Below are 13,395 nucleotides of genomic sequence, written 5' to 3'. Positions count from 1 at the left end.
TATTAATGTGAAGAGGCGCCTCCGGTCTGGATGGATTAACAAACTCACTGGGTTTGATAAATGGTTTCCGTTTGTCACATTCACTACATTTCCCTGAAACTTACAAGAAATCAATCCAGGAAACGTCCCATAATTCATAGTGTGAAGCAGGTTGAGCAAAAATAAGGAACCAGCCAATGTTTTTAAATATAGACGTAACAAATGGTGTTTTTTGTAGCTTTTAAATTTCCATAACTGAATGGCAGTAATGTTTATTTTAGCCTATTTTAACCCTACATTTTTGGAAATTTCCTCAAAATTTAAAAACACTGTAGAAAATTATATGTTGAACTATTTTAGGAAACTGTAAAATTATAATTTGTGTAGTCAATCGTCAAATATTAAACTTTTATGGCAGAGATTTGAGAATAGTGTAATCCATCCTTTTCTGTTTATGCTGAATGAATGAAATTTTAATTACAAAAACTCTATTTTAACCCTTTGTTTAAGCCCTTTAAAAATGGAAATAAAATGGTGTTTCTTCAAAAATGATGGCAAATATTAGTATATTATTATAATATTAGAAATAGAAATACATTTTGTAACATTGTGGCTCTAAATGTTTTATTTAGCTGTAATGGTGTAAAAATGTTTCTCACACCCTGGTTTAAAGTAATCCTTTTGTTTTCTTTTAGCGTTTATGCTAATAGCTATGCTAATGATTTCATTAGCATCTTAGCTAACTTTGAAAACGCTTCCAAGTTGATTTCTCTGGATAAATTCAAAAGTGGCAACATACTTTGTTGTTTTGTAAACTTTCTGTTTAATGAACTTAAACATCTGTGTTGAAGTTTTGGTTATTAATTATTCAAGTAGTTAAGTGTTTAGATTCATGCTCTTATTTTCAACAGTTTATGCAGCAGTTCTGCTTAATCTTGTTCTTTTTTCTCATTAATTTTACTTCAGTCAAGCGTAGAGTAATAAAATAAAACGCTAATATTAGATGAGATATAAATACAATGTCTAAGAGCGTCATGGAGAAGGTAAATGTCAAAATTAAATGGTAGTTTGGGAGCTGTCGTCTCCCAATGACATATAATTTGATTTGAAGCTAGCACTTTAGCGTTAGCTTCTGCTAAATACCATGTGGTTTAGCTAGCACTGATTTTCTTGTTTCACACCTTCTTCCCCATGTCTTAGCTTGGCCTTTATTTGTGTTTTGCTCTTGTTTTGTGCCTGTCAGGATGTTGAGGTTTGTAGCGGTGCGAGGCGGCCTCGGCCTGCTCGCCGTCAGGAGGGCGTGTCTCCTCTCCCGGTCCGCCCACTCTGCGCCGCAGACCGAGTACCGACCCATCAAGAAGGTCATGGTGGCCAACAGAGGTAAAACTTTTCATCCAGCACTAATGTTTAAGTGTTGCTGTTGAATTAAACGCTGTTTCATGTCTAATTTAAGAAAAGCCCGTTACTTTTACTGTCTTCCTGAGGCAGAAAGACTCTGGGATCGTTTCATTTTTAATGTGCTACATTAAGTTTTCCTTTCTGAATGCTAATATTTAAGCAGACTCAATGGGAGGCTGAACTGGAGAGTGTTTTAAGGAGAAACTTCTGTAACATGCTGGCTTCTGCTCTTCCTCCTGTTTTTGACATCTGGCCACAGATTCCTAAAGGAGCTTTCTGGGTTCAAAACGTCCGTTTTCTGATCTCTGGACCAAATCATTACTGCGCTGCATCATGCTAGCAAATATGGAGATCTCCAGATTGAGTCTAGATGGTTTGAAGAAAAAAAAATGCTCAGATTACATTTATTTTTGTCAATGTTTTGGGACAAAATAGTACGTTGAAGCCAAATACTTGTTGCTACGACCTTTTACTTTTAATTTTTCTCAGTTATGGTCCGTTTTAAATGACAAGCTTACTCACACAGCTGAGTTCAATACCTGTTCTTTTTCCCCATGATGCTGACCTGCTGCTGCTCTAAGTAAACAGTCCTCAGCATCAGCCCATCACTCCCAGTGCAACTGCTCTGGTTTCCTGTCGGCGTTTCATGTCCTCCTTGCTTGTTGCTCCTCGTTTCTGCAGCTCTTGTCAGATGTGATTTTTGCTCCCAGCCACTTGTTGTCTCCCTCTCTGCCCCGCTGTGACTCCTCTCGTTTACTCCTCCTCATTTGCCTCCTCCCTCCCACTGCTTTTGTCTCCTCTGAACTGATCTGCGTCTCCATTAAAGACGCCATGCTGCTCGGTTGTGATTGTCACTTCTTTAAAGGACCCTTCACCCCAGCCTTCACTCTGATTCAAATTGTCTAATCTGTTTTTCTATAAATCTCTCCCTCACTAATTTTCCCTTTGTGATGTTAGTTGCTGCTTTTTTTTTCTTTTTTAAAGAAAGCTGCACAAACATTTAAATGCCGTCTCCTGTCCTCCCCTTCAAACAGAACAAAACATAACAGCTTTCAGTGACTGAGGTTGTTTTTTCACTAAACTCTGCTGCTTTCTTTTTTTTTTTGAGCGTTTGGTTCCTGTGACAACAAGATGAACGCTAAGGAGTGTTTTATTTTTTGTTTCCTTCTGCGAACGTCTGCTAGGCTCTTTAGTTTTGCTGCTTTCTGTCTTTCAAATGTCTTATTTTTTCTCTGCACATCACATATGGAGTTTTTCACAGTTATTGAGACTTTTGTACGTTTTATTGAGATTTTATGATGAACAAAATGGGGCGTAGTTGTGAAGGGGATGGAAATGTGTGGCTGCTGGAAATCATTGAAATGGGATTTGGATATTCTAACTGAGCAGCTTTGTAATAAAGTATTAAAGTGCAAGCTAATGTTAGATTAAACGCCATTATTTACAGTTGAAACAAGACATTTTTATTCACCGTCTGAAGTTAAATTAGACTGAAAGTTTCTTATTTTAGGTTAGTTGGAATTAGCAAAATTATTTCTATTTACTGAGGTTTAAATGATTTAAACCTCAGTGTTTGTGATGCTCACAGCAGAATGACTTAATTTACTTTTGCTCCTCTTTAATTTAATTTTTTCCCAGGTGAAATTGCCATCAGAGTGTTCAGAGCCTGCACCGAACTGGGCATTCGCACCGTGGCTGTTTACTCTGAGCAAGACACCGGACAGATGCACAGGTAACGATCGTCTTCAGAGACTTCGGTAAATAAATCATGACGCTCACAGATGTCTTGTCCAAATGATGCAACCGCCAAGTAACAAAGAAAGGTTTGAAGCCTCTGTTCTCCCATTGGTGCTTTGATCATCGCTGGGTTTTGTGTGAAATGGCAACAAGAGTCGAGTTGTTTGGAGGGTAAACGCTAAAAAAATCCTGTTCAGTCCCAGTTGACATGTTACTCTACGTTTGCCCTCCATCTTCATTCTCACTCAGTTACAGGAAATCCTGACTGGATGCAAAGTTAATGGGTTAAATGTAGAGAAACCAAGTAAAGAGTTATGGATACCGTATTTTCTGGACTATAGAGCGCACCTCACTATAAGCCGCACCGACAAAGTTTAAAAAAACTGGAAATGTGCATATAAGCCACTGGTATCTCCGCCGCTCTCGGGTTTTCACTTAATAAATCTGCTATAAAGGATGCAGCCCTGCGTCTCCAATGCTGATCCATGGACTCGTTCACGCCAAGTTTACGTGCAGCGGCTCTATTTACTACCAGATCGACAGCCTTCAACTTAAGCGCTGCATCATATGAGTTTGAAAACATTTCTCCGTCGTGCCTGCTGCTAGCATGTGCTGGTTCTAAATGAAAATTAGCGCGTTCTTCTTTGATTTCCAATTTTGACTTCCAGTGATTCACTTCCTGCTAAAGCGCCCCCTGGTGGTTGAAGAAAAATCCACAGAAAAGCCGCACCGGGCTACAAGCCGGATGGTTCAAAGCTTAGGGGGAAAAAGTAGCGGATTAAAAAAATATATGTTAATTTCATTACTCCTTCATTAAGGGTGTGCCAGTTTATCGGTGCCGATTTACTTAATTTTGTGAGAGTGGTGATCAGCCGATACTTAAACGTGAAGCTGATTTTTATCCACCTGAGCAAAGGTCCACAAATCAGCCCCTGTCCTCTCCTGTTTTCCTGTGAGAGGTTTGACTGACCGGCCCCGCAGGTCATGTCTGCTCTTAACAGTTACCCCACTTTTTTTTTTACTATAATTAGCAACATTTCAGACAAAGTAAAATCAGCCAAAACCAGAACAGGCAGGTCAGGATTTTTTAAAGATCGGAGATCGGGCAGAAAACTGCTGTTGGTCCAGTTTTATGGACCGACTGCCTGGAGGAAAAGCATGTGGAGGGAAACATTAACATCCGTGTTGATGTTTGTTTGCAGGCAGAAGGCAGATGAGGCCTACCTGATCGGAAAAGGTTTGCCACCAGTGGCGGCGTACCTGCACATTCCAGATATCATCAAAGTGGCCAAGGTAAAGGACATCTACTAACATGTACTGCTGCAAACTGTGATGTGTGGACTCAAACACGACGTGGGTGATGGTTGGAGAGGATGCAGTGGGTTTGATGGAGCATGACGGTTGTAGGTTGTTATGGTTTACTAGCTTCTGTTTTTAGTTTAACAACTTTTGTAATTGGTTTAAATTTAAAATCTCTTCTTAGACATGACCTCAGATGTTTTTTTCCGTCTCTTTTTAAATGACTTGGAGAGCCAAGAACTCTTCCGAACCAATGGTGAAGCATATTTTATTTTAGTTAGCGACTCGGCTAACTTTAGCTAAAGCTCTAGTTTACCTGGATGTTCTGTTTTAATTCAGCGTAAGGTTCAACTTTGAAGCGTGTCAGTTCAGTTTCCTCTCCCCACATACTGTTTTTTTCCTCAATAACTTTTATTTCAAACAAGAAACGTACAGAAAGAAACAAAAAACTTGGGCAGTAGTGAACCAGGTATAAAGATAATAAATATAATTTGGAGCATGTAGATTATTTCAAACTGGTGCTTTGGAGCTTAGTATCAGTTTACCCATCTCCATTAGTGAAGTATCGATACATGGAATGTTGAGTCGATATGCGATGTTTATGTTGCTGATATTTTCGTTGACTTTTGATTGAATGCTAAATGGCTTGCCATATTAAAACCACTCCATCTGTGCTGCTGCTTCGACCCAAAACGAGCCGACTTAGCAGCAGAGCCGTGGCGTTCATTAGACTCATTTACTCTTAAGGCTCTTAATCTGACACATCTGATTGTTTTTATGTAGATGCAAACATATTTTTGGACCTGTAAAAGAGGAGAAGTGTCAGCTCTGACACTCCTTCCTGTCTGCTCTCGGCCCGGTTGTCATTCTCTTGCACACCTGTGTCTTTTGTTCACTTCTTTGTGCGTCTCCCATGTCCCTCCTATTCAATCTAGTTTTCCATCTTCCTTTCTTCCCACCTTCATTTCCTGCAGCTTATCATCCCTCCGATCAGATCGGCTCCTTTTTTCCCTCCTTTCTTTGCACCAGCTGCAGTTGTTCTTTGTCGTTCTCCTGACCCTTCTCTCGTGTTGTTTTTTCCTCCCCGTCTTCGAGCAGCCAAGCGGAGGGAGGCATCACCATCCAACTCATTTCTCTAAATCAGCCCGGCTGTCTGGGAGCGCCGCCACCACATGCCAGGAAGATGTGTCTGTTTTCTTTCACGATGAATGTCGGCGTATGTTTACCTGTTGTTCGCGCCGTCACTCCTTAATGTGTGACAGAAATGCCGATGTCTCTCTCCGTGCCTTCTGTGAGATTTCTGCTCTGAGCTCGTTTTCAGCCGGCGTCTCCATCTCGATCTTCTCCACATTTTCGTGTGTGGGTGTTTGAACCTGCTCGCCTGTGTGTGGCAACATGCCTCCCCTGGCCTGGCAGCGCCGGCTCCCCCGAGCAACAGGACGGTCCGTAATTACAGCCCGCCTCGTGTAGAAGAGCAGATGGCACACACGGCGCCAGTGATGGCTTTATCCATCAGGAGCGGCCGGCGCCGTGTCTGAGCACGAGCCTCGGCTCAGCACCTCTATCCACGGCTACAATAGACTTTATTTAGCTGGGTTTTTATACGTTTTAGTAAAATATTGTCACACCAACGTCGGCGTGTTGTTCTCGCTGCAATGAATTCTGGGAAAATGACGTCTAATGGTCCAACAGAGCTAGAAACGGCATCGAGTGACGTCGTTAAGCCTTTTCAAACTGAACCGGAGCGCGTTGAAGTCGATGGTGGTGATGAAGATGAGGAGGGCCAAAGGGAGGAAGAGGAGAGTTGGCCGTAGGAGCTGCTGGTGTTTTGCTGCTGCCGCTGTGGGCTTCGTAAATGAAACGATGAATGACGCGTACGTCTGGTTGGACTGTGTGATCCGATAAGTACTGCTACAGCTCGGTGTCCTGGTCTGGTCTGGCATAAAAAGAAATGTGTCCTACAGATTTTACCCGTTAAACTATAACCATGTTAACATCGGCCGTTCAGCCGCATTTGTTATGCGGTTTAGTTGATATTCACCCAGTTGAACCTGAATCCAGATCACACATGAAGCAGAGAAACACATCTAACAAAAAACCACTGACTGAGGCCCCAGTAACTTATAATAAATTAAATTAAACGACTCCACTTCACCTGCTGGGGACTGAACAAATTCCTCCTGGTCGCATCTGCAGAGAAATCTGCGCTGGTTCATCAGTCAGTTGGATCTGTCGGATCCAAACCGATCCATTGAACTCTGCCAGTTTTCTACCCTGTGCGGTCCGGATGTTCGCTTCTACAAGGATTTTTTTGCGCGACGAGGGAAACGTCTTCAGCTCCGTTTGTTAAAACCGCAGGATGTTGAGTTCAACTCTTCGCAGCGGCGGAGCCGCGTCCGCGTTAGTTGTGCAGCGCACTTCACAACTTCCTCAAGATAAACTAAACTCCTCTAAAACTCGTCTGTTTAGACCATAAATAGATTAACACAACATCTCTTTATTTTTCTCTGGTCTGTAGTGGAAACTGGAATTAAACGCTTCATTTCAGCCAGAGGTTTGGAAAGCTCTTCCTAGCCAGACGCTCCAAGGCGTTGGGTCCATACGCTGTCATGAAGACGCACTTGGTTCAGAGTCCATGAGTTGATGTTCAGAACGGATTTTGAGTGATTTTAGTTGCTTCTTGGATTAAATCATTGCATAAAGTCTGTAATATCTGCCCATGTGCTCCAGTCAAGGGTGTGAATTATAACCTGTCAAATGAAAGACGGCCTTGAAATTTTTCCGCCGTTTAAAAGAAAAACAAAAACGGTCAAATATGGAAAATATTTTGTTAACGGCCCTCCGGTCCAGGGTGGCAGTAGCATCATTTCAAAGCTTCCCGTACTAACGTAGAGCTCACTTCTCGTCTTAGGAAAACGGCGTGGATGCCATCCATCCTGGCTACGGCTTCCTGTCTGAGCGCTCAGACTTCGCTCAGGCCTGCTCCGACGCTGGCGTCAGGTTTGTCGGGCCGAGCCCAGACACGGTCCGCAAGATGGGAGACAAAGTGGAGGCGCGCTCGCTGGCGATTGGAGCAGGTGAGGAGGAAATCAGAGTTTTGTATGAAAACAGGACCTTGGAGAAGCGTTGATTCGTCATTAAACAGCTTTGAATGATTAAAACCTGATCTTTCACAAACTTAAGTTATTTCAGGTGAGCGGTGACGACGGTTCAGCTTCAGGACTCGTGAAAAGTGCGCTACAGATTCAGTCAGCTTGGTTTTCTCCCCTCCTGCTTGCAGGTGTTCCTGTGGTCCCGGGAACCGACTCGCCCATCGCCAGCCTGCAGGAGGCGCAGGCGTTCGCCCAGACCTACGGCTTCCCCATCATCTTCAAAGCGGCGTACGGAGGAGGCGGGCGCGGCATGAGGGTGGTCCGCGAGTACGAGGTGAGCGCCGCTTCCTCACCCCAAATGTCTGTTCATTTCACTAAGTGACGTCCATCTGTACAACAGGCAGGAGTCTGTATTTACATCAAATGCAGTTTAAAATGCGTTTCAGATGCTGTGAGTCTTTTGGATCGACTTTTTCTTTGTGCAGAATCATTTTTTATTTTGAATTCACACAGAAACGAGGAGAAGCATTTTCCATCTCCTAAACGTCTGTTTGAATGTCTAAGAAAGTGATTCTTTCCCATCAGAAATAGACACAGATGATGTCAAACCATTCATTTAAACTTATTATATCAGGTTTGAGTCTTTGTACTCGCTTTTCTTAGTAGATATTTGGTTTTAATATTTACAGTAGTTGATTGTATGAACTCAAAAAGACATTTTTCCCAGTTAAATTTATTTATTCCCCAAATAAAGTGAAGGACATTCCCAAAGTAAGTGGTAATAATTGGCTTCCTGGGATCCCAAATTTCTTAATTTAAAGGAAATTAATAATAATAGACAATACATATACAAACATTTCCCTTTTATCTTGTTTTACCACCGCTGTGCCAAACTCTTCCAGGCTTTAACCCTGTAACGACTTTAATGCCTGCTGTGGAGGATCTGCCTGGCAGCTGGTTCTCCGTAGGAACGTTGATAACCGCGTTAGTCTGGCTGGGGATTATGGGTAAAATATTCTTATCAGCTGTTCTCGGGGTTGCTTTAGCATGTCAGCCGACCAGGCGGCCATGCAGCAGATGTTGGAGTCAGAACTGCGTGACGACTCTTCGTCATTTCTTCGGTCGTACGTCTGCCGCGGTTGTAATTACATTTCTGCTTCCCAAGCAGCTCAGACGCCTGGTGAAGGTCACCTTCACGCAGAGAGCAGAGAGACCGACACGCTAAACTGTGAAGCAGAGCGGAGAACCGTTGCTTTATGAATCAGGTTTCTATACGAGGGAGCAATGTAGAAAGTGTCACGCTAAATAGGTTTTTGTTCTCAATAATTAAATGTTGCAACTCGTGTAAAGTTTCTTTATGGTGCGTTCACGCCAAACGCGTTGTGCGTCCGACGCTTCGAGTTCGATGTGTGCTCACTTTGACGTTTTGCGTTAAAATCCCTCTAGGGGGCGTTGAGAGGAGACTCCTCGGCGTACGTGTCCCTCTACTCTTCCTCCTGCATATTTAATCTAAATAAATATGTTTAACGTTACTTGGCACTTATTTAATGTTTAGTGTTACTCAGTGTTTTTGCTGGATGGATTTGGATAGCTCAAATGCAGGGGAATATTTTCAAATAGTAAAAGTTATGACTTGCTCTACAGTCCAACTTCCTGGCTGATCCTTTCACTTCCTGTCTCTGTGGTCACAGCTTGATTGGTTATAGATTATAGGACGACCGCAAACGGAGACGATTAGTTTATCCTACATAGTTTTTTTATTTTTCTGAGATCATGTCGTAAAACTCACCGTTACGCCACATAGCTCTGCGAAAGTTCAGATTTTTCAATTTCAGTGTCGGACGCGCTTGACGGACGATCAAACGCTCAAAATGCTCCAGGTATCGCCGCACTAGACACAGGAAATGCAGTGCGCCTCCACTTTGAATGTAAACCAGCAGCTGAAATGCTTCGTTTGGTGTGAACGCACCATTAGAGCTGTGGATGGTGATGCTGTGAGCAGGAAGGATCTCCAGTAGCAGTCAGTGTTACGATCAATCTGAAGAGGCCTCTGACTGAAGACTGTTGCTGTCTGACAGATTGACCGTCATAATAGCTCAAAATCTGATCAGTAAAGACGATATTTCACTCTAGCATGCAGTTATAATCAATAACATGATTGACTGAAATGAGATCCGTTTGCATGATTTATTTCTTTTTTCTCTCATTCCACCCAAAACATGGATGACAAAAGTCTTCAGTCTGGTGCTTTGGTCTCAACTAACCTTTTTTATTTTTTTTAAGGACATTTTTGTTTAGAACGACTTTATAATCCATTTTATATTAAATTTTTAAAAAATGTCTCCAGTTCCAATGATAAAATGTTCATTTTGCATATTTTATTTCATCTGCATTATTATTTTGCCATTATATTAGTTGAAAATGGTCTCAAAGCAATGATATTATTATTTATTGCGATAACCTCTGGGACAATTTATCGTCCAGAAAAACCCAGTTGTTGCTAATCGCTGCTGATCCACCTCATTTGCTTTTGCTGCTCCTATTTAAACATCTCCCTGGTATTAAGGTTAGAAAGCCGGACAGAGATACAACAAACTGGGTGATCAATATCGTCGCTCGTTATTATAGTAGGCAGACGAGAACTCCTCTGGGATTTGAGGTCAAAGTTCAAGTATCATTTTAGCTTTTAAGACGCTAATCAGCTGCTAATGGTTGTAATTGCAAAAATAATTTTGTTGCCATAATTGTGCATCATAAAACCGTCTTAAAGTTAAAAAATGGTGCAAACATCCTTCCAGCTGCACAGGGTCCAAAAGCGAAGGCGATAATCGTCCACAAATGTGAATCCTGAACCAAAAATGAACAAATCAGAACTGATGTAATATTTATCCCAACATGTTGCCAGCTGGACCTTCATATCAATAAAAACACGCCGTCTGAAGATGTTTTCTGCTCCTCTGTTTCCCTCAGTCTTAATAATTATCACAGTGCAATATGTCAGTTTTTCTCCACAAATCTTGCATTTGTGGAGAAATGCAAGATTTGATGCAAGACATCAGCAGCAGCTTAATTTAGTGGAAGGAAAAAGTTTGATAAAAAAAAAAAAAGGTGCAAAAGCAACAGAGATAACTGCAGGTGTTCATTTTTGATTAATCTGACTTGTAGTTAATTCACAAATATTGCATAAGAGCAAAGAGAATGAACAGAAAATGATGGATTATTTTTATATTATTTAATTTAAATGTTACTGGAGCATTGCAGCCTTTATCGCCTCTTTGCAACAAAAATCAAATCTGTTGGCTTTTCTCCCTTCCTGCTTCCAGAGTTTGGTATTTGCTAGTTACATTTACTCAATTACATTTACTTGAGTACATTTTTTACTAAGCTTTATTTTTTTACTTTTACTTGAGTAATTTTATTACTAAGTATTTCTACTTGAGTAAAATTTCTTCTGGATTTTCTACTTCACTGAATGAAAAACAAACGTGTTTTAACCAAAAATTCACCAGAAACAGACGCACACCTGCAGGTTTTTAGTTTCATACGCGTTTTTTATTGAAAGAAACTGATTTGGAGAAATTTAGATTTTATTTTTTTGTTACGAATTGTTGTTTTTTCCTTAAAATACCAACATTTCTGCTTTTTAAAATCTAATTTCTATAATTTTTAAATATGAAATGACTGATAATTTGATCAGTTACTTAGTACTTTAGTTGACTTTTTACCAAATACATGTTTACTCGAGTTATTTTACCTGAATTGTTGGGTGTTTCAGAAACCGAGTGAATGCTTCTCTGTTGCTGCTGTGGACGGTGTAATGTCAGGTGCGGCTTTATTAACCAGCCTGTTTTCATAAAACATATCGTCGTGGTTTTGTTGCGTATCCTTGGAGCCTCTGAAGTCATGATCCGCTGGTAAGAGTGACCTTTCCTGAGCCCTCGCTCGGTCCGATTAATTAGTTGTTGACATTTCTTGTTGCCATCCAGAGAGACCAGAGCAGATATGATGTGAGGAAATTATAAAGAGATTTCTCCAAGTAACAATGTGTAGTTTGCCTTTTAAATTAATTAGCGCCGGCTCGCAGATGATTTGTATGCGTAATTTAAAGTCAGGCAAGCCGTTGAAAACGTATTGTAGGACTAGATGTGTGTGTTTACTGGTAAAAAAGCTGCCAGATTCCCACAGTGTATGTTTGGTTGATGTGCTTCCTGAAAGGACGGGTGAAGCTGCGCGCATCAAAGCTCCAGCGGCACAAATATGACAGACGGGCTGAACTGATGTGAAAGGATTACAAATGGACTTCTCAAAGTTTAGGTTTTGGAGAAACTCCTCTGTCGGATCAGGAAGGACGGGTTCAAGAATTGATTTGACCACTTTTCAAAGTCTGTTACCTTTTATTTGGGTTTTCACAGGATCTGTCACGCCGCTTTTGCACTTCAGATTTGTTTTTACTCTATAATTTCACTGTGTTGTGAGCATGAATGACCAGTTTTCATCATGTCTCCATGTTCTGTTAATGAGGCTTTTGCAAAAACCAATTAATCACATAATGCATAGAAATTAGCTCAGTAATTTCCATTCTGGTTATTTTTTGAACAGTGATTCTGTTTAGACGTCATAATCTGGTTGTATGTGGTTTATGTTTCAGTTTATTTAATGTTCTTGGTTGTTTTTCTTTAAATTACTTCTAGTTTCAGTGTTAAATGTTGTTTACAACATTAAACTTGCATTATTTTCCCATGACCAATATATATTACAATATTATCATTTATTGCGATCAAATCTGGGACAGTTTATTGTCCAGTAAAGTTTGTGACAGGCGTAGTTGTCACCTACATGATCTGGGTCATTCCATATTAGATAGACAAACACAAACCACGACAAAAGACCCACCAGATAAAAAATGTTTTTATTAGAGCTGTTTGGTTTTAGCTAGCTAGCTAGCTTTTCCTGCTAGCTGGTGTATGTTTTACCAAAGACAAAATAAAAATCCTACAACTGATGCTCCATTTCTGTCCACATTTGGTGAAGAGGAAACCGCGCTCGGTGTCTTCTTCGTAGGTCTTTGTGTCATTTCCATCGGTAGTTCTTGGTGTAGCGCCCCCACTGACGAGGAAGGGAACAGGTTGCCCTCTTTCACATTGGAGTTAGAAGGTGAACGGCAGCAGCTGAAAATGTAACAAATGCTGCAATTTTGTTCCCAAGTTGAACAGAACCTACTGGACTACCGGGTCTGAAGACACCCTAAAAAGCAAAAAACTACTTATTGCATCAGTTGGGGTTAAATAACTTGTTACCAGCTGGAAGATAATCAGCCTAATAATTAATCTGATTCTCCAGACATATTTGAATAATTAGCTCACACTTATTATTGCAGTTCTTCTCTGACGCGTAAATTGCGCATGGTGATATTATGACGATGCATTTCCAATACACGGTGCAGACATTTCAAAGACGCTTCTCTGCACGTTCAGGTCCGCCTCTTACGTGGGCCCGTTGCCGTGGCAACGTCACCTGTCCCGCTCCGTGGCAGGAGAGGTTACCGGAGCGGAGATCAAAAACGTGTAAAAGCCTCGCTCCTCACCCAGTCAGTTGATGTCCAGAAAGGAAGGAGAAAAGGAAAGCAGCGGTGCGTGGACAGTGAAGGAGTCTCCTGTCTCTGCCTCTCGCTGTCGGCCTCCAGGTTACACCTCGACTTCGACTTTAATCAGAAACATTTCAAAAGGAAAATGTCCAAGCAGACACGAGGCAAGGAACTGATTCATTTTGGATCGGATTGTAACGGTCTGAGAAGTATCATGAAAATTCATCCCGGTTATTAATCTCATCAGATTTGATTAAATGTGTTTTAAAAATGTGAAGAGGTTATACAAGCGAGTTGGAGGACAAA

The 13,395-nt window shown here is 41.2% G+C and overlaps 1 protein-coding gene across 3 annotated transcripts in view; it reads left to right on the top strand.

The window, feature by feature from the left end:
- The window catches only part of pcxb (pyruvate carboxylase b), a 381,625-nt gene that overhangs the window by 18,744 nt on the left and 349,486 nt on the right, over nucleotides 1-13,395 (top strand). For all 3 annotated transcript variants that reach the window (XM_088016052.1, XM_088016053.1, XM_088016054.1), the window contains exons 2-6: nucleotides 1,223-1,359; nucleotides 3,016-3,109; nucleotides 4,317-4,407; nucleotides 7,325-7,490; nucleotides 7,694-7,839. In XM_088016052.1, the coding sequence (XP_087872178.1) occupies nucleotides 1,223-1,359; nucleotides 3,016-3,109; nucleotides 4,317-4,407; nucleotides 7,325-7,490; nucleotides 7,694-7,839 (634 nt within the window). The remainder of the gene's footprint in view (nucleotides 1-1,222; nucleotides 1,360-3,015; nucleotides 3,110-4,316; nucleotides 4,408-7,324; nucleotides 7,491-7,693; nucleotides 7,840-13,395) is intronic.

This window comes from Poecilia mexicana, unplaced genomic scaffold (assembly GCF_051168715.1).
Source record: "Poecilia mexicana isolate PSO_F unplaced genomic scaffold, ASM5116871v1 scaffold_18, whole genome shotgun sequence".
Classification (NCBI taxonomy): domain Eukaryota; kingdom Metazoa; phylum Chordata; class Actinopteri; order Cyprinodontiformes; family Poeciliidae; genus Poecilia; species Poecilia mexicana.
This window is presented reverse-complemented; position numbering and strand designations above follow the sequence as displayed.